Source organism: Panulirus ornatus, chromosome 62, assembly GCF_036320965.1.
Source record: "Panulirus ornatus isolate Po-2019 chromosome 62, ASM3632096v1, whole genome shotgun sequence".
Lineage (NCBI taxonomy): Eukaryota > Metazoa > Arthropoda > Malacostraca > Decapoda > Palinuridae > Panulirus > Panulirus ornatus.
Genome location: NC_092285.1, coordinates 12,336,516 through 12,361,365, shown reverse-complemented (window position 1 = coordinate 12,361,365; position 24,850 = coordinate 12,336,516). Strand labels below are relative to the sequence as shown.

General features: G+C 39.9%; 1 protein-coding gene across 1 annotated transcript in view; it reads left to right on the top strand.

Moving 5' to 3' along the window:
- The window catches only part of LOC139745702 (uncharacterized), a 130,254-nt gene that overhangs the window by 86,116 nt on the left and 19,288 nt on the right, over window positions 1-24,850 (top strand). Inside the window, exons 11-16 of the mRNA XM_071656140.1 lie at window positions 602-829; window positions 1,502-1,600; window positions 3,708-3,937; window positions 12,496-12,597; window positions 22,200-23,186; window positions 24,521-24,617. Coding sequence (XP_071512241.1) covers window positions 602-829; window positions 1,502-1,600; window positions 3,708-3,937; window positions 12,496-12,597; window positions 22,200-23,186; window positions 24,521-24,617 — 1,743 coding nt within the window. The remainder of the gene's footprint in view (window positions 1-601; window positions 830-1,501; window positions 1,601-3,707; window positions 3,938-12,495; window positions 12,598-22,199; window positions 23,187-24,520; window positions 24,618-24,850) is intronic.

Below are 24,850 nucleotides of genomic sequence, written 5' to 3'. Positions count from 1 at the left end.
TCAAAGGATGTGAGGTATTAGCTGGAGAATACTTAGGTAGTTGATCCACCCATTTCAGAATATCTGTTTATCATATAATGCTTGACTAGATTAATGAAACAGGCAGTTAGCCATACTACATGGATGTTGAAGAAAGCTATGGAAACTTCTAAATCAAAGCTCTTTGAATTTACAACACATTGATAGACTTTTTTTCCAGCTTTGCATTTAGTGATATTTTGGTCCAGGTCAGTATAGGTCTTGTTAGTTGAGTTCCTTAATGAATTTTTCTTGCATAAAGAAAATGCAAATTGATCATTTGTATTTGCCAGTTCTTCAGATCATTAACAGCTCTAGTTACAAATGAAAACCTGCCACCAAATATATATCAGAAAATGCTCCATTGTGGTATCATTCCTGACATATGAAACTTATCCTTATGAGAGTTTAGAAACTTTGATCATTTTAAGTTTACCATATATGCCCCATCCAAGTTTAGGTCATTTTACTAATTTAGAGAAGAATGAAGAATATGGTGAATACAGCACAGTAATTTGGAAACAAAATTTTTTACTCAGTCTTTTCCTTTTCTGTTTTATTAATGGAAATCTATAATTTTCAGTTAACACAGTCCATGCAGGAATTGACCACTGCAAAAGAAGAGGCAAACAAAAAGCTTGAAAAGGAAACAGTACTTGTCAGGGAGTTAGAGGAAGCAAATGATTCCCTCTCTCATCAGACGAGCGAATATGATATTAAAGTCTCATCCCTCGGTAGTGAAGTTAAGTCATTACAAGATACAGTCTCTCAACTCCGTGAAAGTGTTGAAACAAAGGAGTCAGAACTGCAGGTAAGAAAAATCCTAGAATGACATTGAAAAATGGTGGAAATTGGTTGGATGTAGAAACGGTGTTAATAACCAGAACTTTTTAGGACAATAAAGCTATAAGTATCATATGAAATATGGAACTATTGCTCTATGTAGTCGCAAAAAATGGATTTTATTTTTGTGTGTGTGTTGGAGTTTGTTGGATATTCAATTGTGTAACTGCCTACCTGGCCATCCTTCTGTCTTCTTACCTGTGTAGCATTGCTTTCCTCTACAGCCATCCACCTTTCTGTCTGTCCATTTGTTTTTAATTAAACGTAGTGTCCATAAATGTTCTAATTTCATTGATGGATGAGGAAAATAGAAAAGGGATACCCTGAGTTGCTTGTGCTTTTATTGACATGGAAAAAGTGGGTAGAAACCAGCTTACACCATTGCCATAACATTGCCCTGTAAGAAAATACAGTCTGTTCCTCCCTGCACAGTGTAAACATAGGCAAATTAACTTATTTGTTTTGAACACTAATATCAAATGGATATTATATATTTTCCAGAAGAAAGATGGGTATTAGCATACCCAGGTATTATGTGAAGGCATTCCATTGTGTATCCACCCTAAACATTCAGATTAAAGTGGGAGATACAATATTAAAAAAATTTAAGAATGTGTGTAAATAATGATGATATTTTCAGGTTGCTAAAGAATGCTTAAAGCAACTTCGGTTGACCTCTGATGATGACCTTGCAGCACCAGATGAGGAGAAATTGTCAGCTTTATTTGATGTCATAAGGGTGAGTAGGCATTTTGTTAATAGAAAGTTATTCCTTCCCCTGAAATAGAAATATTAATGACTTTTAACTGCACTTACTCAAGGTAACACCACAAGTTAAAAGTCACCTTGGCAAGGCTGCATCTTTGGGAATACAGTCTTGTCAAAGAACTTCTCATTTCCAAAGGAATCTTTATTTCGCTGGTGCTGGAAGTTGTGCACCCTTAGGCTGCTGGAAGCTTTTGAAGGACCCTGATTAGCACTAGAACTCTTCATAGATATTGGTCTTGGGGTAATTATAAATGAAAAGATGGTAGAATCATTTACTTTCTCTCCAGCTCTTCCTTGCACGTGTCTTTTTCTCTGTTCGTGAGACGTACAAAGTCTATCACCTCAAAAAGAAAGTGATAAGACATTCTACCTGCCATTCCTCTTAGCATATCCACATCTAGCCAGTTCTTTTTGCATGCTTGTCAGTTAGCAAAAATCTGATAGCTGCTTTATATGCTCTGGTTCTTTCCATTGATGGCATTTCATGCCCTGTGTAACACCTTGTTCCAACTCACTCCGTCCCGTACATGCCTTTCACCTCTTACATGTTCAGGGCCTGTTTAATATTTTTTCACTCCATCTTTCCAGCTTCAGTTTGGTCTTCTCCTTCTCCTTGTCCCCTCCACTTTTGACACATATAACCTCTTTGTCAACCTTTCTGCATATCCAAACCATTTGAGCACACGCTCCTCAGCTTTCTCAACCATGCTTGTATTACCCCAGTTCTCTCATACCCCTTTTAAGAGAGAGATATACGTTCAGTTTTTTTTAACAGTATTGAATTTAAAGGAGTTATTGCTTTTCCATTTGGAGATGCTCTCAAGGTTTGAATTGAGAGAGGAAATATTTTCATTGCTAGAAAATGATCAGTTACTTGAGTGTGGAGGGGAAGGAAAATGAGATGAAGAATGTTGTGTGGAACTGTTTGCATAAGAGGGAATAGGGTTAGAAGTTGATGTAATTTATATTCATGAAAAAATGAAAGATCATAGTTGACAAGGCAGAACTCAGAGGGACATTTTATAATATGACATGAATACACACCAGCAAAAGCAGACACATTGTTCAGGTGTCTTTGGGTGGTAGCGATCATCTAGAAGTTTTATGGATTGTGACATGCTATTTTGGTTCATCACTGCATGGTACCAAAGTTATGGTAACATCAAAGTGGAGAAGGGAAGGGACTGTCGCCATCAGAAAGCCCCAATTGCAGTGGTGTCCTAGAAGAGCTACAGGCTGGTGCAAGAGCGGTTGCAAGTGTGAGAATGGAGGGTGACAGGACAGGAGAGGAAAAGTGAGGTGTAAAGAACTGCATTATGGGTACTGCTTGGTCATTGTTTTTGGTCATAAACCTCCTCAAGGAAGGCCCTACCCTTGATGACGACATTACAGAGATCAATAGATTTTTTATTTTGATGAATTACCCGTAGTCATATCATCTCCATCTTTTTCAATACTGTGATCTTGGTCATAAGAGATGATGAGTGAACAACAGAACCTTCTCTACATTCTAATTGACCTTCTGTAAGGTTGACTTGCCAAGGTTAAAATCATGACCAAGTAATGAGCATTTATCACCAGCTTCTGTTTAGAATTTCCAGTTTCAACTTCAGAGTCAAGGAAATCCTCTTTCAGTTCATGACAGGGACAGGGTAGGAGATGAACTATCAGGACATTTAGAAGCCCTGTCATGAATGGTAACATAATTAGCACAAGTAGCACAGATCTGCATAGTACAACAAAAATGTGATACTTACTTGTGTCACCTGATGTGGCATGCCTTCCAGCTGCATGCACACTTCACCACACATGACAATGGAGCATCTGCTTGTGGAAGCCGGGTTTTGCACTTTTCAACCACAAGTCCACCTGTGCTGGCACACAATACCAAAATTTTCCCACGAGCAATGAAATTTTGATGATGATAGTCTTTACATGTGAAATTGCATGTGCTGAACCTATGTGTATTGAGGACCTCCCCAGTCAAGCATTACTCAGGTAAGTCTTAGCATTTAGTTGTAGTGTCAATGTGTTCTATTGCTCAACTGTTGTCATTTTATCTTAAAACACATTTTCAGGTAAAGGCAGAGCTTCAGAGGGTAAGCAGTGAACGTAATGATGTGGTTGAACAGTTACGAGATGCTGAGATGGCTCAGAAGAATTTAGAAGATACAATGTCATCCATACGTGCAGAGGTAACAGAACTACGAACACACCATGATTTAGCTCTCAAAGAAAAGGAAGAAGCAATGAGGAAACTGGCAGTTTTGTCACAGTATTTTGAAGAGAAAGAAGCACAACTTACAAAGTAAGTTGCTTTTACTCCTCATAATTGTATTTCAGGCAAAATTTATGCTTGCACTACATAGTTATTGCAGAAGTAGTGATCACCAAGTATTTGAAACTTTTCCTAGAATTTCTACCCAACAACCCACTTGCCATGGGGCTCCTGCAGTACTAAGTGCTCTTCTGTAGTGTTTGTTTATTTAACACTTTGCTGTACCATTCCTTTTCACTTGGCAGTCTTTCACACAATTTGATGGGGTTGCCATGCCATGTATTATGACTTTGGTCAAGTTGCTAAGGGACCTGTCCTGTCTGCCTGCCTGCTGTCTTTGCACTACATACGATGTTTAGAAATTATGCTTCATCACCTGATGTATGTACTGATGATATGTTTCTTTACTTTGTAAAGGACATGTATAGTATAAGGAAGGCGACAGGAAAATATATATAGAAAGAATTTTGCCTCTGTATCCCTTGCTTGTTGTAGAAGGGGACTTAAGGGGGGTGGGAGTTGGGGCTGGCACCTCCCCCATGTATTTCAGTATCTAAAAGAAGGAACAGAAGGAGCCAAACGGAGTGCTCATCCTCCTCGAAGGCTCAGGCTGGGATGTTTAAATGTATGTGGATGTAACCGAGGTGAAAAGAGAGGAGAGATAGGAGGTATGTTTGAGGAAAGAAATCTTGTTGTTCTGGCTCTGAGTGAAACAATGCTTAAAGGTAATGGGGAAGAATGGTTTGGAACTGTCCTAAGCGTTAAGTTAGTAGTTGGTGAGAGAACAAGAGTTAAGGAAGGAGTAGCACTACTTCAGAAGCAGGAGGTGTGTGATAGAGTGTAAAGAATTAATTTCTAGGTTGATGTGAATAAAATCCAAAGTGGATGGTGAGAGATGGGTGATTCTTGCTTATGCACCTGGCCGTGAGAAGAAAAATGAGATGCAAGTGTGTTGGAAGCAGCTGAATGAATGTGTCAGCAGCAGTGTTGATGGGTGATTTGAATATGAAGGTGAGTAACATGGCAGTTGAGGGAACAATTAGGACACATAGGGAATTCAGTGCTATGGGTGGAAATGGTGAATAGCTTGTGGAGTTGTTTGCTGGAAAAGGACTGGTGACTGGGAATACCTGGTTTAAAAAGAGGGATGTATACATAAGTGTATGTATGTGAGTTGGAGAGATGGTCACTAGGCATGATTTGATTATATATTAATTGATCCCAGGGGATAGGGGAGAAAGAATACTCCCCCCGCATTTCCCACGAGTCGTAGAATGCAACTAAAGGGGACAGGAGCAGGGGGCTAGAAACCCTCCCCTCCTTGTATTTTAACTTTCAAAAAGGGGAAACAGAAGAAGGAGTCATGTGGGGAGTGCTCATTCTCCTTGAAGTCTCAGATTGGGGTGTCTAAATGTGTGTGGATGTAACCAAGATGAGAAAAATGGAGAGATAGGTAGTGTGTTTGAAGAAAGGAACCTGGATGTTTTGGCTCTGCATGAAACGAAGCTCAAGGGTAAAGGGGAAGAGTAGTTTGGGAATGTTTTGGGAGTAAAGTCAGGTGTTGGTGAAAGGACAAGAGCAAAGGAAGGAGTAGCACTACTCCTGAAGCAAGAGGTATGGGAGTATGTGATAGAGTGTAAGAAAGTAAACTCTAGATTGATATGGGTAAAACTGAAAGTGGATGGAGAAAGATGGGTGATTACTGGTGCCTATGCACCTGGTCATGAGAAGAAAGATCCTGAGAGACGAGTGTTTTGGGAGCAGTAGAGTGAGTGTGTTAGCGGCTTTGATGCACAAGACCAGGTTATAGTGATGGGTGATTTGAATGCAAAGGTGAGTAATATGGCAGTTGAGGGAATAATTGGTGTAAATGGGGTGTTCACTGTTGTAGATGGAAATGGTGAAGAGCTTGTAGATTTGTGTGCTGAAAAAGGACTGGTGATTGGGAATACCTGGTTTAAAAAGAGAGATATACATAAGTATGTGTCTGTAAGTAGGAGAGATGGCCAGAGAGCATTATTGGATTAAGTGTTGATAGGTGCATGAAAGAGAGACTTTTGGAGGTTAATGTGCTGAGAGGGGCAACGGGGATGATCATTACCTTGTGGAGGCAAAGGTGAAGATCTGTAAGGGTTTTCAGAAAAGAAGAGAGAATGTTGGTATGAAGAGAGTGGTGAGGGTAAGTGAGCTTGTTTGAGGAAGTACCAGGAGAGATTGGGTGCAGAATGGGAAAAGGTGAGAGCAAATGACGTAAGGGGATTGGGGGAGGAATGGAATGTATTTAGGGAAGCAGTGATGGCTTGCTCAAAAGATACCTGTGGCATGAGAAAGTTGGGAGGTGGGCAGATTAGAAAGGGTCGTGAAGAAGTAAGATGGTTAGTAAAAGAGCAGGGAGGGGCATTTGGACAATTTTTGCAGGGAAGTAGTGCAAATGAGTGGGAGATGTATAAAAGAAAGAGGCAAGAGGTCAAGAGAAAGATGCAAGAGGTGAAAAAGAGGGCAAATGAGAGTTAGGGTGAAAGAGTATCATTAAATTTTAGGAAGAATAAAAATATGTTTTGGAAGGAGGTAAATAAAGTGCGTAAGGCGAGAAGAAATGGGAACATCGGTGAAGAGGGCAAAATGGGGAGGTAATAACAAGTAGTAGTGAAGTGAGAGGGAGATGGAGTGAGTATTTTGAGGGTTTGTTGAATGTGTTTGATGATAGAGTGGCAGATATAGGGTGTTTAGGTCGAGATGGTGTGCGTAATGAGAGGGTCAGGGAGAATGATTTGGTAAACAGAGAAGAGGTAGTGAAAGCTTTGCGGAAGATGAAAACTGTCAAGTTGGCGGGTTTGGATGGATGTGCTGTGGAATTGATTAAGAAAGGGGGTGACTGTTGTTGACTGGTTGGTGAGGATATTCAGTGTATGTATGGATCATTGTAAAGTGCCTGAGGAATGGCAGAATGCAAGCATAGTGCCACTGTACAAAGGCAAAGGGGATAAAGGTGAGTGTTCAAATTTCAGAGGTATAAGTTTGTTGAGTATTACTTGGAAATTATATGAGAGGGTTTTGATCGAGAGGGTGAAGGCATGTACAGAGCACCAGATTGGGGAGGAGCAGTGTGGTTTCAGAAGTGGTAGAGGATGTGTGGATCAGGTGTTTGCTTTGAAGAATGTATGTGAGAAATACTTAGAAAAGCAGATGGATTTGTATGTAGCATTTATGGATCTGGAGAAGGCATATGATAGAGTTGATAGAAATGCTCTGTGGAAGGTATTAAGAGTATTTGATGTGGGAGGTAAGTTGCTAGAAACAGTGAAAAGTTTTTATCAAGGATGTAAGGCACGTGTATAAGTAGGAAGAGAGGAAAGTGATTGGTTACCAGTGAATGTTGGTTTGCGGCAGGGGTATGTGATGTCTCCAGGGCTGTTTAATTTGTTTATAGATGGGGTGGTTAGGGAGGTGAATGCAAGAGTTTTGGAAAGAGAGGCAAGTATGCAGTCTGTTGTGGATGAGAGGGCTTGGGAAGTGAGTCAGTTGTTGTTCGCTGATGATACAGTGCTGGTAGCTGATTCAGGTGAGAAATTGCAGACGTTAGTGACTGAGTTTGGTAAATTGTGTGAAAGAAGAAAGCTGAGAGTGAGTGTGCATAAGAGTAAGGTTATTAGGTTCAGTAGGGTTGAGGGACAAGCAAATTGGGCGGTAAGTTTGAAAGGAGAAACACTAGAGGAAGTGAAATGTATTAGATATCTGGGAGTGGATTTAGCAGCGGATGGAACCATGGAAGTGGAAGTGAGTTGTAGGGTGGGGGAGGGGGCAAAGGTTCTGGTAGCATTGAGAATGTGTGGAAGGTGAGAATGTTATATCGGAGAGCAAAAATGGGTATGTTTGAAGGAATAGTGGTTCCAACAATGTTATATGGTTGTGCAGAGGAAGGTGGATGTGTTGGAAATAAGATGTTTGAAGATAATATGTGGTGTGAGGTAGTTTGATCGAGTAAGTAATGAAAGGGAAAGAGAGATGTGTGGTAATGAAAAGAGTGTGGTTGAGAAAGAAGAAGAGGGTGTATTGAAATGGTATGGTCACATGGAGAGAATAAGTGAGGAAAGATTGACAAAGAGGATATATGTGTCATAGGTGGAGGGTGGGAGACCAAATTGGAGGTGGAAGGATGGAGTGAAAAAGATTTTGAGCAATTGGGGCCTGAACATACAGGAGGGTGAAAGATGTGCAAGGAGTAGAGTGAATTCTAACGATGTGGTATACCGGGGTCGACGTGCTATCAATGGATTGAACCAGGGCATGTGAAGCGTCTGGGGTAAACCATGGAAAGTTTTGTGGAGCCTGGATGTGGAAAGGGAGCTGTGGTTTTGGTTAATTACACGTGACAACTAGAGACTGAGTGTGAACGAATGTGGCCTTGGTTGTTTTTTCCTAGAGCTACCTTGTGCGCACATGCGGGGGAGGAGGGTGTCACTTCATGTGTGGCGGGGTGGCAGCAGGAATGGATGACCGCAGCATTTATGAATGTTATATTTATTTTATTCATTATACTCTGTCACTGTCTCCCACGTTAGTGCAAGAAAACAGACGAAAGAATGGGCCAACCCACTGACAAATACATGTATATACATACATGTCCACACACGCACATATACATAACTATACATTTCAACGTATACATATATATACATTCACAGACATATACATATATACACATGTACATAATTCATACTTGCTGCCTTTATTCATTCCCTTCGCCATAGGGAATAGAGGATAGGGGAGAAAGAATACTTCCCGTGCATTCCTCACATGTCATAGAAGGCGACTAAATGGGATGGGAGCGGGGGGCTAGAACCCTCCCCTCCTTGTATTTCAACTTTCTAAAAGGGGAAACAGTATGAATATGTACATGTGTATATATGTATATGTCTGTGTATGTATTTGTATGTATACAGGGAAATGTATATGTGCATGTGTTGACATATATATACATTTGTATGTGGGTTGGTTGGGCCATTCTTTCGTTTGTTTCCTTGCGCTACCTCGCTAACACGGGAGACAGCATCAAAGGATGTGGAAAGGGAGCTGTGGTTTTGGTGCATTATTACATGACAGCTAGAGTCTGAGAGTGAACGAATGAGGCCTTTGTTGTCGTTTCCTAGCACTACCTCACACACATGAGGGGGGAGGGGGTTGTTATTCCATGTGTGGCGGGGTGGCGATGGGAATGAATAAAGGCAGACAGTATGAATTATTGTACATGTCTATATATGTATGTCTGTGTGTGTATGTGTATGTACACATTGAGATGTATAGATATGTATATTTGCATGTGTGGACGTGTATGTATATACATGTGTATGTGGGTGGGTTGGGCCATTCTTTCGTCTGTTTCCTTGTGCTACCTCGCTAACACGAGAGACAGCGACAAAGCAAAATAAAATAAAATAAATATATTAATTGATGGTCATGTAAAAGAGAGACTTCTTGATTTCTAAATGTGCTGAGAGGGGCAACTGTTGGGATATCTGATCACTATCTTGTGGAAGCAAGGATGAAGACTTGTAGAGGTTTTCAAAGAAGAGGAAACACTGTAGGTGAGAAGAGAGTGGTAAGAGTATGTGAGTTTGGAAAAGAGACTTGTGTGAAGAAATACCAGGTGTGATTGAGTGTAGAATGGCAAAAGGTGAGAGTAAATGAAGCAAGGGCGAGTTGTTGAGGAATGGGAGGTATTTAGGGAAGCTGTACTGGCCTGCAAGAAATGCACGTGGCATGTGAAAGGTGGGAGGTGGGTGGATTAGAAAGGGTTGTGAGTGGTGGGATAAAGAGATGAAGTTAGTTGAAAGAGAAAAAAGAGGCATTTGGGCAATACTTTCATAGGAGTAATGCAAATGATTGATGGATATATCAGAGAAAGTGGTAGGTCAAACGGTTGAAATAGAGGGCAAATGAGATTTGGGGTGAGTGAGTATCAGTGAGCTTTAGGGAGAATAAGACATTTTGAAAAGAGGAAAATAACGTTTGATAGACGAGAACAAATAGGAACCCTCAGTAAAGACAAGGGAAGTGATAACAGGTAGTGATAAAGACAAGACATAGAGTAAGTATTTTGAAGGAAAGTTAAATGTATTTGACGATAGAGTGCAGAAATAGCATTTTTTCATTGGGATGGTACGTGAAGTAAAAAAATTGTGGAGAATGGTTTGATGAAGAGAGAGAAGAGGTGGTGAAAGCCGTGCATAAGATGAAATGTGGCAAGGCAGGTGGAGCGTATGGTACTGAATTGTTGATTGGTTGGTATGGATTTTCATTGTATGTGTGGATCATAGTGAGGCACCTGTGCATTGGTGGAATGCATGTATAGTGCCATTGTATAAAGGCATGAGTGATGAAGGTGAGTGTTCAAACTGCGATTGTATAAGTTTGTCGAGTATACCTGGTAAGTTGTATGGGAGAGTACTGATTGAGAGGGTGAAGGCATGTACAGAGCATCAGATTAGGGAGGAGCAGTGTGGTTTCAGAAGTGGTTGATGATGTGTGGATCAGGTGTTTGCTAAAAAGAATGTGATAAATACTTACAAAAGCAGATGGATTGTATTTGTCATTTATGGATCTAGAGAAAGCATATGATAGTGTTGATAGAGATGCTTTGTGGAATGTCTTAAGAATTCTTGTGTGGGAGATAAGCTGCTAGAAGCATTGAGAAATTTTTGTTAAGAGTGTAAGGCTTGTGTACTAGAAGGAAGAGAGGAGAGTGAATGGTTCTGAGTGAAGGTTGGTCTGCTGCAAGGATGTGTGTTGTCCCCATGGTTGTTCCATTTTTTTTATTGAGGGGGTGGTGAGGGAGGTAAATGCAAGAGTCTTGGAGAGAGTTGGGAGTATGCAGTCTGAGAGGCCTTGGGAAGTAAGTCACTTGTTGTTCGCTGATGATACAGCACTAGCGTCAGATTGGAATGGGAAACTGCATTAGTTGGTGAATGAGTGTGGGAGAGTGTGGGAAAGGAGAGAGGTGACTGTGAACAAAAGCAAGATTATTAGGTTTAGCAGGGTTGAAGGACAGAGTAGTTAGGGGGTGAGTTTGAATAGACAAAAATTGGAGGAAGTGAACTGTTTTAGGTACCTGGAAGTGGACATGGCAGCAAATGGAACCATGGGAGAGGTGATGAAGGGGTGAAGGCTCTTGGAGCATTGAAGAAAAAGAAGTCACTATGTGGAAGGGGAAAAATGGGTAAATTTGAAGTTATGGTGGTCCCAGAGATGTATGGATGTTCAGATGATGAATGTGTAGGAGATGAAAAGGTTGAGGATAATATGTCATGTGAGGAGGGTTGATCGAGTAAGTAGTGATTGGATGAGAAGACTGTGGTAGAGAGAACTGAAGAGGGTGGGTTGATATGATGTGGCCATATGGAGAGAATGAGGGAGGAGAAGTTGACAAAGGTAATATTATCAAAATTGGATGAAACAAGGAAAAAAGGAGACCAATTTGGAATGGAGTGAAGAAGGTTTTGAGTGCTTTGGTCCTGAAGATGCAGTAGGAGCAGCAGCCAGGGAAACTAATGAAAGGTTTGTAGGTCCTGGTTGTGCATAGGGGACTGTTTTTTCAGTGCATTACACTCACCAGTAGAGAATGGATGTGAGGGAATGAGGCTGTTTCTTCATCTGTTACCAGTGCTACCTTATTCGTGTGGGGAAAGGTGAACGTGGATGAAGAAAAAGTAATTTTTTAAAAGCAAACACCTGATCCACACATCCTCTTCCACTCCAAAAGTCAAATTGTTCATCCTTTGTTTTGAAGCTCTGTCACCACTATTCCATACAGCTTACATGGGACACTCAACAAACTTACAGTATATCTCTTGAATTTCGACATTCACTTTTGTTCCCCCTGTCTCCGTACACTAGCATTTTACAGGCAGTCTGCCAATCCTCAGGCACTTCAACTTGAACAATACCTTAAAGATTGTAATGAACCAGTGGACACCAATGTACAACATAGTCACAGGCAAGGCTTTCATCACCTCTCTTTTTCACCATACCACTTGCCATAACACTTTCACTTCATATACCTTCCCAACTGAAATGCTCCTCATCTGCCACCCTGTAACATTTCTTTAAAGTACTTGCTCCATCTCCTCCTCATCTCATCTCTGGCTGTTACCAATTCTCTATTTGCCCCCTTTATTTGATGTTCTCATATGTTCTCTTGCTTTTCTCAACACGAATAATCATCCAAAACATTTTCTTTTCCTCCCTGAAGTTTTATAATACTTCAATTCTCATTTGCCCTCTTTTTCAGTTCTTACATCTTCCACTTGGCCTCCTGCCACTCTGTATCATACATCGCCCAATCTCTTGTATCCCATCACTGCAAGTGATGCCCATGCACCAGTTCACTCTATCCCATGCACACCCTTCACCCTCCTGCATGTTCAGACCCCAATCACTTAAAATGTTTTTCACTCCATCATTCCATCTTCAGTTTGGTCTCCCTGTCCTCCTTGTTTCCTTCACTTCTGACACACTCTGTCAACTTTTCCTCATTGATTCTCTCATGAAATGTACTTAGAAAAATTTTAACCCAATCTCCTCTTTCCCAGGGAATTGGAATCACAAGAAGGGCTACGATTAGGTGCAGAAGACTCAGCTGCTGCAATAGCTAAGAAAATTCAGAATTATGGGTTGGAGGTTGCATCCTATAAGTAAGTGATTCATAATAATTTTATTTGACATTAGTTTGGTATTTTTTTATTTATAAAACTTTTCACCTTACATATTGATAGTATTTTTTATATTGACTTTTATGTCCTATAGGTAGATGAGAATTACTGTAATTGTCAAAAACTGAAACTTATTATATTTTAGGAATGTAATTTAAACTCTTATATCTTATAGAACTGAATTTTATACCTCAGACTGCGAATGGAAGCTTTAGCCATAGGTATAACAGCAATGTAACTTTTTTTTTTTTTTTTTTTTTTTTTTTTTTTTTTTTTTTTGCCGCTGTCTCCCGCGTGTGCGAGGTAGCGCAAGGAAACAGACGAAAGAAATGGCCCAACCCACCCCCATACACATGTATATACATACGTCCACACACGCAAATATACATACCTACACAGCTTTCCATGGTTTACCCCAGACGCTTCACATGCCCTGATTCAATCCACTGACAGCACGTCAACCCCGGTATACCACATCGCTCCAATTCACTCTATTCCTTGCCCTCCTTTCACCCTCCTGCATGTTCAGGCCCTGATCACACATCTTTTTCACTCCATCTTTCCACCTCCAATTTGGTCTCCCTCTTCTCCTCGTTCCCTCCACCTCCGACACATATATCCTCTTGGTCAATCTTTCCTCACTCATTCTCTCCATGTGCCCAAACCATTTCAAAACACCCTCTTCTGCTCTCTCAACCACGCTCTTTTTATTTCCACACATCTCTCTTACCCTTACGTTACTTACTCGATCAAACCACCTCACATCACACATTGTCCTCAAACATCTCATTTCCAGCACATCCATCCTCCTGCGCACAACTCTATCCATAGTCCACGCCTCGCAACCATACAACATTGTTGGAACCACTATTCCCTCAAACATACCCATTTTTGCTTTCCGAGATAATGTTCTCGACTTCCACACATTCTTCAAGGCTCCCAGAATTTTCGCCCCCTCCCCCACCCTATGATCCACTTCCGCTTCCATGGTTCCATCCGCTGCCAGATCCACTCCCAGATATCTAAAACACTTCACTTCCTCCAGTTTTTCTCCATTCAAACTCACCTCCCAATTGACTTGACTCTCAACCCTACTGTACCTAATAACCTTGCTCTTATTCACATTTACTCTTAACTTTCTTCTTTCACACACTTTACCAAACTCACCCAACTTTATTTCTATTTCATATTATATGCTTTTGTCCCATCCATTCAATCCATGATGATTTGTTTTGCCCTTCCCTGTGTCATTATTATGTAACCCTGGGACCCCCTCTATGAGGCTTCAGCAAATTTGAAGGTGCACTCCACATGGGAGCTGGGAAATGATGATCTTTGAAATGGGGTCTCCAGTGGGAATATACTCCTTTCCATCCGTTGACAAGAATACACCTTTGCCAAGACAGCTTCTTACTTGCAGTGTAGTCACATGCAGTAAGAATTCATTGAGACTCCACTGATTTAAATGGCCTGTTAAGGGTGAGGCACTGAAAGGCTAAGAAGCGGTGCTGCAGTCCACCAAGTATGGAGACTTTTTTGTCGTGCCCACCCCCTTAAGAGAGTTTGCAGAGGCAACAGGTGTCAGAGGTACAGATATATGTCTGTTTATTATTTATTATGCTTAGTTGCTGTCTCCTGCATTAGCGAGATAGGGCAAGGAAGCAGACAAAAGAATGACCCAACCCAACCACATACACATGTATATACATAAACGCCCACACACACCCACATATACATACTTATCCATATACATATCCATTTTTCTTTCTTTTTATTATACTTTGTCGCTGTCTCCCGCGTTAGCTAGGTAGCACAAGGAAACAGATGAAAGAATGGCCCAACCCACCCACATCCACATGTATATTCATACACGTCCACACACGCACATACGCATACCTATACATCTCAACATATACATATAGATACACACACAGACATGTACATTATTCATACTGTCTGCCCTTATTCATTCCCGTCGCCACCACGCCACACATGAAATGACAACCCCCTCCCCTCGCATGTGCGCGAGGTAGCGCTAGGAAAAGACAACAAAGGCCACATTCATTCACACTCATTCTCTATCTGTCATGTATAATGCACCGAAACTACAGCTCCCTTTCCACATCCAGGCCCCACAAAACTTTCCATGGTTTATCCCAGATGCTTCACATGCCCTAGTTCAATCCATTGACTGCACATCAACCCCGGTATAACACATCATTCCAGTTCACTCTATTCCTTGTATGCCTTTCACCCTCCTGCATGTTCAGGTCTCGATCACTCAAAATCTTATTCACTCCATCTTTCCACCTCCAATTTGGTCTCCCACTTTTCCTCGTTCCCTCCACCTCTGAGACATATATCCTCTTTGTCGATCTTTCCTCACTCATTCTCTCCATGTGACCAAACCATTTCAAAACACCCTCTTCTGTTCTCTCAACCACATTCTTTATATTACCACACATCTGTCTTACCCTTTCATTACTTACTCGATCAAACCACCTCACACCACATATTGTCCTCAGTATACATATTCATATTCTAAGTACTTTAATGAGAGATGCAGCTTAGAAAATAATGCTCTATGTATCTATATCTCTGATGCCTACTTCCTCTGGGAACTCTCAAGGGGTGGCCACGGCAAAAGAGTCTTCACTTATCCCTGTTTTTACTTGCCCCCGCGCAAACACCATTCCATGCTTTCTTCCTCTGTTTCTGTTCCTCCAGTATTCCTCCACCCTATTTGTCTATGTTACAGGTGGTCTTCCACTCACACCAACCCCATTAATTGTACTATCACACACTCTTCTTGTAAACAACCAGTTTTGCATTCTTTCCACATGCCCAAACCACCTCAAAGTATAACATTTCACCCATTCTACCACTCCACAATTCACTCTCTTTGCTTTTCTTGCCATACCACATCTCTCATACACCCTTTCATTTCTCTCTTCATTCCATCTTGTCACACCACATGCTCTTTTCAAATAGTTCATGTCCACAGCCTGGATTCATGACCTCTCTGCCTCATTCCACATCCATGTTTCAGCTGCATAGGTCAGGTTGGGAGGCCTATGCTGTCCCTTTATCCTCTCTTCACTATCATACTTACACCTCTACCCCAATGACTCTTCTACCCTGTACTGCTCTCTCCCTTATCTCTCCTAACATATCACCACACATACCCAAGACAGCTCCCAGATACTTAAATTCCCTCACTTGTTCCAGTCTTTTTCCCCTATATCCATAGCACATTTTAGCACACTTTCTTTTTTAACTTTGTACGGTTTTACAAAATCTATACTTTCATCCCAATTTCTTTCAAACACCATTACTTTACTTTTACTTGCATTTACCTTCAATCTCCCATGCTTACATGCATCATAAAACACACTTACAACCTTCTGCAACTCCTCTTCAGCCTCCGCATACAACACAGTATCATCCGCAAACAGGCTTGCCACATTCCATCTCTGCACCCCTTTTCCTTAGTTTTGCTTACATCTCTCTTATCACGCCATCCATATATATATATATAAATATATATAGTTGTTGTTTCGCTGATGATACAGCGCTGGTGGCTGATTCATGTGAGAAACTGCAGAAGCTGGTGACTGAGTTTGGTAAAGTGTGTGGAAGAAGAAAGTTAAGAGTAAATGTGAATAAGAGCAAGGTTATTAGGTACAGTAGGGTTGAGGGTCAAGTCAATTGGGAGGTGAGTTTGAATGGAGAAAAACTGGAGGAAGTGAAGTGTTTTAGATATCTGGGAGTGGATCTGGCAGCGGATGGAACCATGGAAGCGGAAGTGGATCATAGGGTGGGGGAGGGGGCGAAAATTCTAGGGGCCTTGAAGAATGTGTGGAAGTCGAGAACATTATCTCGGAAAGCAAAAATGGGTATGTTTGAAGGAATAGTGGTTCCAACAATGTTGTATGGTTGCGAGGCGTGGGCTATGGATAGAGTTGTGCGCAGGAGGATGGATGTGCTGGAAATGAGATGTTTGAGGACAATGTGTGGTGTGAGGTGGTTTGATCGAGTGAGTAACGTAAGGGTAAGAGAGATGTGTGGAAATAAAAAGAGCGTGGTTGAGAGAGCAGAAGAGGGTGTTTTGAAGTGGTTTGGGCACATGGAGAGGATGAGTGAGGAAAGATTGACCAAGAGGATATATGTGTCGGAGGTGGAGGGAGCAAGAAGAAGAGGGAGACCAAATTGGAGGTGGAAAGATGGAGTGAAAAAGATTTTGTGTGATCGGGGCCTGAACATGCAGGAGGGTGAAAGGAGGGCAAGGAATAGAGTGAATTGGAGCGATGTGGTATACCGGGGTTGACGTGCTGTCAGTGGATTGAATCAAGGCATGTGAAGCGTCTGGGGTAAACTATGGAAAGCTGTGTAGGTATGTATATTTGCGTGTGTGGACGTGTGTATATACATGTGTATGGGGGGGGGTTGGGCCATTTCTTTCGTCTGTTTCCTTGCGCTACCTCGCAAACGCGGGAGACAGCGACAAAGTATAAAAAAAAAGGGGGAAAAAAATATATATATATATATATATATATATATATATTGCGCTACCTCGCAAACGCGGGAGACATATGATCCACTTCCGCTTCCATGGTTCCATCCGCTGCCAGATCCACTCCCAGATATCTAAAACACTTTACTTCCTCCAGTTTTTCTCCATTCAAACTTACCTCCCAATTGACTTGACCCTCAACCCTACTGTACCTAATAACCTTGCTCTTATTCACATTTACTCTTAACTTCCTTCTTTCACACACTTTACCAAACTCAGTCACCAGCTTCTGCAGTTTCTCACATGAATCAGCCACCAGCGCTGTATCATCAGCGAACAACAACTGGCTCACTTCCCAAGCTCTCTCATCCCCAACAGACTTCGTACTAGCCCCTCTTTCCAAAACTCTTGCATTCACCTCCCTAACAACCCCATCCATAAACAAATTAAACAACCATGGAGACATCACACACCCCTGCCGCAAACCTACATTCACTGAGAACCAATCACTTTCCTCTCTTCCTACACGTACACATGCCTTACATCCTCGATAAAAACTTTTCACTGCTTCTAACAACTTGCCTCCCACACCATATATTCTTAATACCTTCCACAGAGCATCTCTATCAACTCTATCATATGCCTTCTCCAGATCCATAAATGCTACATACAAATCCATTTGCTTTTCTAAGTATTTCTCACATACATTCTTCAAAGTAAACACCTGATCCACACATCCTCTACCACTTCTGAAACCATATATATATATATATATATATATATATATATATATATATATATATATATATATATATATATATATATGTATATATATATATATATATATGTATATATTTATATATTTATATATTTATATATATATATATATATATATATATATATATATATATATTATCCCTGGGGATAGGGGAGAAAGAATACTTCCCACGTATTCCCTGCGTGTCGTAGAAGGCGACTAAAAGGGAAGGGAGCGGGGGGCTGGAAATCCTCCCCTCTCAATTTTTTTTTCTTTTTTATTTTCCAAAAGAAGGAACAGAGAAGGGGGCCTGGTGAGGATATTCCCTAAAAGGCCCAGTCCTCTGTTCTTAACGCTACCTCGCTAATGCGGGAAATGGCGAATAGTATAAAAAAAAAAAAAAAAAAAAAAAAATATATATATATATATATATATATATATATATATATATATATATATATATATGTCGCTACCTCGCAAACGCGGGAGACAGCGACAAAGTATAAAAAAAAATATATATATATATATATATATATATATATATATATATATATATATATATATATATATATATGTATGTGTGTATATATATATATATATATATATATATATATATATATGTATGTGTGTATATATATATATATATATATATATATATATATATATATATATATATATATATATATATATTATCCCTGGGGATAGGGGAGAAAGAATACTTCCCACGTATTCCCTGCGTGTCGTAGAAGGTAACTAAAAGGGGAGGGAGCGGGTGGCTGGAAATCCTCCCCTCTCGTTTTTTTTTTTTAATTTTCCAAAAGAAGGAACAGAGAAGGGGGCCAGGTGAGGATTTTCCCTCTAAGGCCCAGTCCTCTGTTCTTAACGCTACCTCGCAAATGCGGGAAATGGCGAATCGTATGAAAAAAGAAATATATATATATATATTTATATTTTTTTTTTCTTTTTTTGCTTTGTCGCTGTCTCCCGCGTTTGCGAGGTAGCGCAAGGAAACAGACGAAAGAAATGGCCCAACCCACTCCCATACACATGTATATACATACGTCCACACACGCAAATATACATACCTACACAGCTTTCCATGGTTTACCCCAGACGCTTCACATGCCCTGATTCAATCCACTGACAGCACGTCAACCCCGGTATACCACATCGATCCAATTCACTCTATTTCTTGCCCTCCTTTCACCCTCCTGCATGTTCAGGCCCCGATCACACAAAATCTTTTTCACTCCATTTTTCCACCTCCAATTTGGTCTCCCACTTCTCCTCGTTCCCTCCACCTCCGACACATATATCCTCTTGGTCAATCTTTCCTCACTCATTCTCTCCATGTGCCCAAACCATTTCAAAACACCCTCTTCGGCTCTCTCAACCATGCTCTTTTTATTTCCACACATCTCTCTTACCCTTACGTTACTTACTCGATCAAACCACCTCACACCACACACTGTCCTCAAACATCTCATTTCCAGCACATCCATCCTCCTGCGCACAACTCTATCCATAGGCCACGCTTCACAACCGTACAACATTGTTGGAACCACTATTCCTTCAAACATACCTATTTTTGCTTTCCGAGATAATGTTCTCGACTTCCACACATTCTTCAAGGCTCCCAGGATTTTTGCCCCCTCCCCACCCTATGATCCACTTCCACTTCCATGGTTCCATCCGCTGCCAGATCCACTCCCAGATACCTAAAACACTTTACTTCCTCCAGTTTTTCTCCATTCAAACTTACCTCCCAATTGACTTGACTCTCAACCCTACTGTGCCTAATTACCTGTACCTAATTATATATATATATATATATACATGTTAAAATACCATGGTGACCCACACCTACATGTATCCCAAAACTTTCGGTCAGCTCTCCATCCACTCTTACACACGCATTTACTTCTCTATAGAAGGCTTTTACACTATCCAACAGTTGTCTCCCTGTACTATATATCCATAACACACCCCACAAAGCATTCCACTCAACTCCGTCATGCACTTTCTCCAGATCCATAAAAGCTGCATATGACTTGTTACCTTTCGCTAGATACTTTCCCACGGTCATCTTTACTACAAAAATCTTATCCACACATCCCTTATGTTTCCTAAAACCCCCTTGCTCTTCTTATTCAGGATTCAGTCACTTCCATCTCTTTATCTTGCATACACTTTTCTTGGTATGCTTAACAGACTTATTCCCCTATTATTGCTACGTACATCCTTAGCAACTTTTCCTCTGAATAAAGGAACGATAATAGTTTTCACCCAATCCTCAGGCACAACCCTGTTTCCATGCTAAATTACATTTAGATGCATCATCTCTATGTTTCCATGCTAAATTGCATATAAGGTGCATCCTCTTGTATGTTTCCATGCTAAATTACATATAAGATGCATCCACTCTATCACACTTTCTCATCCATACTTTAGCATTTCAGCCATAATCCCATCCAATCCAGTTGTCTTTCATACTTTAAGCCTCATTGTTGCCCTTCTTACATCCTTTTTTTTTTTCTATAGGCCCCTACACTTGTATCCTCATCCTTCCCTCCTCCATACCCAAGCATGTGTCTCCCCTTCTCCCACATTCATCAGTTCTTCAAAATACTCTTTTTATCTCCATGGCACTTCCTCCTTTTGATTCAGCAATCCTCCTTCCTTGCTCCTCACATCACCATTTCCACTCTTATATCCTCCTCTTTCTGTTTGCAACTCCTTCCAGTGTAGTTTTTTATTATCCCAAAACTTTTCACTTAACTTTCTTCCAAAATCTTCATCTACCCTTATTTTGCTTTCCTCTATCAGCTTCTTAATATTCTGCTTACATATTTTGTATTCTTCCCTCCTCCTTTGCTGAACTTCCACTGGTACATTATTATTGAGCAATCTTCCATATGCCTTTTACTTCTCTTCCACAGCATTTCTAATCTCTTCTGTCAACTATGCATTGCCCTTTTTATCCCCTGTCTCACTACCTTGCGTCCAACTACTGATTCTACAATGTTTGCTAGTATTTCACTAAACATTTTAAGCACCTCATTCTCACATGAATACATTCCTGCATTCACTGCATTTCCATTTAAGCTTTCAGTTACCTTCCTGTATTTTTTCCTGATTCATTGTCTCATTTGCCAACATGTTTACCTCCACTTCTTCCTGATCATTATCCTCACAAGAACTGTGAAGTGGTCAGAGTCTCCAAAGAATCCTCTCACGACTCTAGCATCCAGCACAGCCTTACTCAATCTTTCATCCACTTCCACATAGTCACTCATAGCCTTTTGCTCTTTTCTTCTATTATTCCTCATTCATCAAAGTATTTCAATCAGAGATACGGCTTAGAAAATATTGTTTAAAAGTAATTATGCATTATGCTATGTATAGACTTGTTACTCAACATTCCCCATGGTCTCCATAACCTCACTTCTCATACGAGAGATCTCCATCACACTAAAAGATGTCACATTGCAGGCAGACTTCCTCACTTTCTCTGCATACTCAGGAATTATTCCCACTGATGCAGTAGGCAAGCCAAGAACTCTGGTAATATTGTCATCACATTGACCAGCATCAGAACGCAAAATGTTTTAAGTATCTTACATCCAGGCCGATGCTCTTCCTCTTCCCTCAAGCATGAGACTCATTTGGACACTTTCAAGTCATAGATACAGCAGGTTGGAGGAGGGTATACTGAAACTTTTTTTTTAGTTTTTTATTGTTTTATTTTTCAATGAAGAGCAGATAAGCAAATTATCAGGTAATGGAGCACCATTTTGCAGGGACTAGATGTATTACAGTAAATCAAAATAATGAAGTGTAGTACTGATCTGTAGGTTCAAAAATGTTTTGAATGAGTTTCTTACAAAGAAATGTTCTTACTGTATGGTAAGTAACCTGTATTACTACAGGTTAGATAGGTAGATAATACTTGATTGGATGGAGTCCCAATTGAACCAGATAGATAAATGTACATATTTTTGAGAAAACTAATTTGAGAAAGTTTTGGTTAAGATATAAGGATGTGAAAACTGTATTAATCATTGCCCAGAAGAAGTAAGTGTGCTTGTGCCCTCTGATTGCTCTTTACTTTGTCTTCAATGTTTTATATTTTTTGCATGTCTCAGATGTATGAGAATTCATAATTTTTTAATTGGATGATTATCTTTCAGATTGGACAGTCAGGACATTGTATAGTTTTGTTTGCTTTGTTATCAAACTATTGTGTTTATTGCAGGGATTATTTAATTGCATATGATTTAAATGAGTTGAAACTTATTTTCATGCATACTCAAGGAGAATGAAAAGACATGCAGGCATTACGGGTGTTAAATCAAGAAGGGTACACGGAAAATCTCCTGAGCATTTCAGCCTTGCAGACCTATCACCAACCACTGGAAATGTCCCAATGTCTGATGAATACAAAGTGGAATGGGCAAGAGCCAAAGCAGAGTTAAAGCGTCAGAAATCCCCTGCGTCAATCCACAATCACCATGATATAAATGAAAAAGTTGTTGCAACCACAGTTACTTCTCATCTTCATTCTGCAATTCCATCTCTTTATTCATCTGATTCATCTCAATATCTTAGTGAATCATCAACACAGTCAGCTGGATCACTTATTTACCAACAATCAAAACAGAGTGCTAGAGCTCATCTTGCAAGAGATTCACTGTTGAAGAGTGATACTTTGTCCCTTTCGTCACCTGGATTGTTTTCCCATTCAACCTGTTCTCAAAATTCAGCTGAACTTAGTGATTTTACTTCCTCATTTCAACGGCCTTCATCCCTCATTATGAATCAAGTAAAATGCCCAGCATCCACTTGTGACTCTGTGACTGATCCCTCTGTTCTTCAAGCAATTTCATCTGTTACAAAACATTTTCCATCATATAACCAACTCTCAAGTATTACCACTATACCATTTGTTGATCAAACCACAATTAGTGAAGAGCCCAGTTTGTTGAATTTTGATGTGGAATTATCTAGTGGTATTCATCCTCAGAAAAATTTAAAGAGGGCTACCATTAATTTTGGTGACAACATAAGTGCTGATTTACAAGAGACACCTGCTTCTGACGATGTCAAGAGCTCTGCTGCAGCACTGAGGAATAATTATGAGACAGGTCAACTGTCCATACCAGTGGCAGAAATTACCTCAGATTTGGAGGGACAGAACAAGCTCTCAACATCCATATATACATCTTCAAATGAAAGGCATAAAGAAGCTACCACATTTGGAAGTCCTGTTTTATATCAGTTATTGAACAGGGAGAAGAAAACGTAAATAGTGTTTTAGAATATTGTAACAGTGCTTCCCTAGAATGTGTAGGCAAATATTCTAATCAGTAAAATGAAATACTTTGTAGATTGGCATATGATTTTAATGTTATTCAGCTGTTTATGCTGTTTTGTAAATTCTTGAAATGCACACACACACACACACACACACACACACACACACACACACACACACACACACACACGGAAACTTACACATGTGTGAAGAGGAAGGAAATATGTTTAACTGGGAAATTCAAAGGCATGTATGATAGTAATACAGGACAAAACAGAGGGCCTCAGGGATAAGATGCAGAGCCCCATAAATGTAGAAAGCTCCCCTTTACTGTACGAGTAGGTACTGTACTTACAGATAGGTAATTGCACAAATACTCCTCCATAGAGCAATGGTTAGCATCACAGACCTGGGTGTGAGTTCCGGACAAGTGTTGAACTCCATACTCCCCACACTGCATGATTAAGTAATTAAGTACTGGAATTAGACTGGGATTCACCCTTGGCATGTGTGTAATTTTCTCGATATGAATAGTATCCATTCGTATCATATGGGTTGGGAGTTTTCTGTTTGTGTATCCATTTTTACAGTACAGGGAGGGAGTACTATGTGTGGGCCCCTAATCTGTTGAACTTTTTCTGCCATCAAACTGCTTAGTAGAATTTCATCACTAGGTTATTTAGTCATCCAATGCCTTAATACTGAAAATAGTTTTGCTGAGTCAACAAAATCTTATGAGTCATTTAGAATGCAAAAGTTCATAGTCAGTTAATTATTTTAAATGCAAGTGTTACTGTGCAGCAGTGTGGCATGACTATCTCATTATGATTGATTTCTTGTAGAGCAATGTATCCAGGTAAATCCACACCTCAGAAATGATTCCCACTTTATTTTCAGTAAATTTTATAAATGAAGTAGAATCGTAGTGAAATATTGAGCTAATTATATATTTTTCTCATACTACATTTAGTAGATTTTAAATTGTATTTTTGATATATTTATCATGCAGTTTTTAAAATTTGAATTACTTAAATCCAATTGCTTCCCTCCATTGCATTCACATTTATAATAAGAATATGCTAGCTTTTGTAGCCAAAAGAATGTAGAGACTATACTAAGCTGGACTTATGTTTAAGATGGATCACATAATAAGGCTTCATATTATATGGTGATAACAATTATAGTACTGTTTATTATATCTGATGGTATATAGTATTTGGTTAATTTGATAAAAAGACTTTTCCAAATTGCAGCTTTTAATATAGATAGACTAGTTTTTAAGGTGTGACTATTTTTGTTGATTTAAAACCTTTCATTTCAGAGCTCAGATTGAAAGTTTGCATAAAGAACTAGATGATCAGGAAACTTCATACAAGGCACAAATCACCAGTTGTGAGCAGAAGGCTCATAAGCATTGGGTTAGTGGACAAACAGATCTAATATTTTAACACGTGTCATAATTTGGTTATGTATGTTAAATCTTTAATAGTGTGGTTTTGTTTTGCAGAGATATATTTTTAATAAATGTGGGAAATTTAACACCAGATGACTGAAAAGCATGTGAAAGCTTTCTTATTTTGCAGTCAGTGTAAGGATTTACAATACAGGTAAACATGAAGGATGGGAAATCGTTAGATTTCTGTGCTTGACG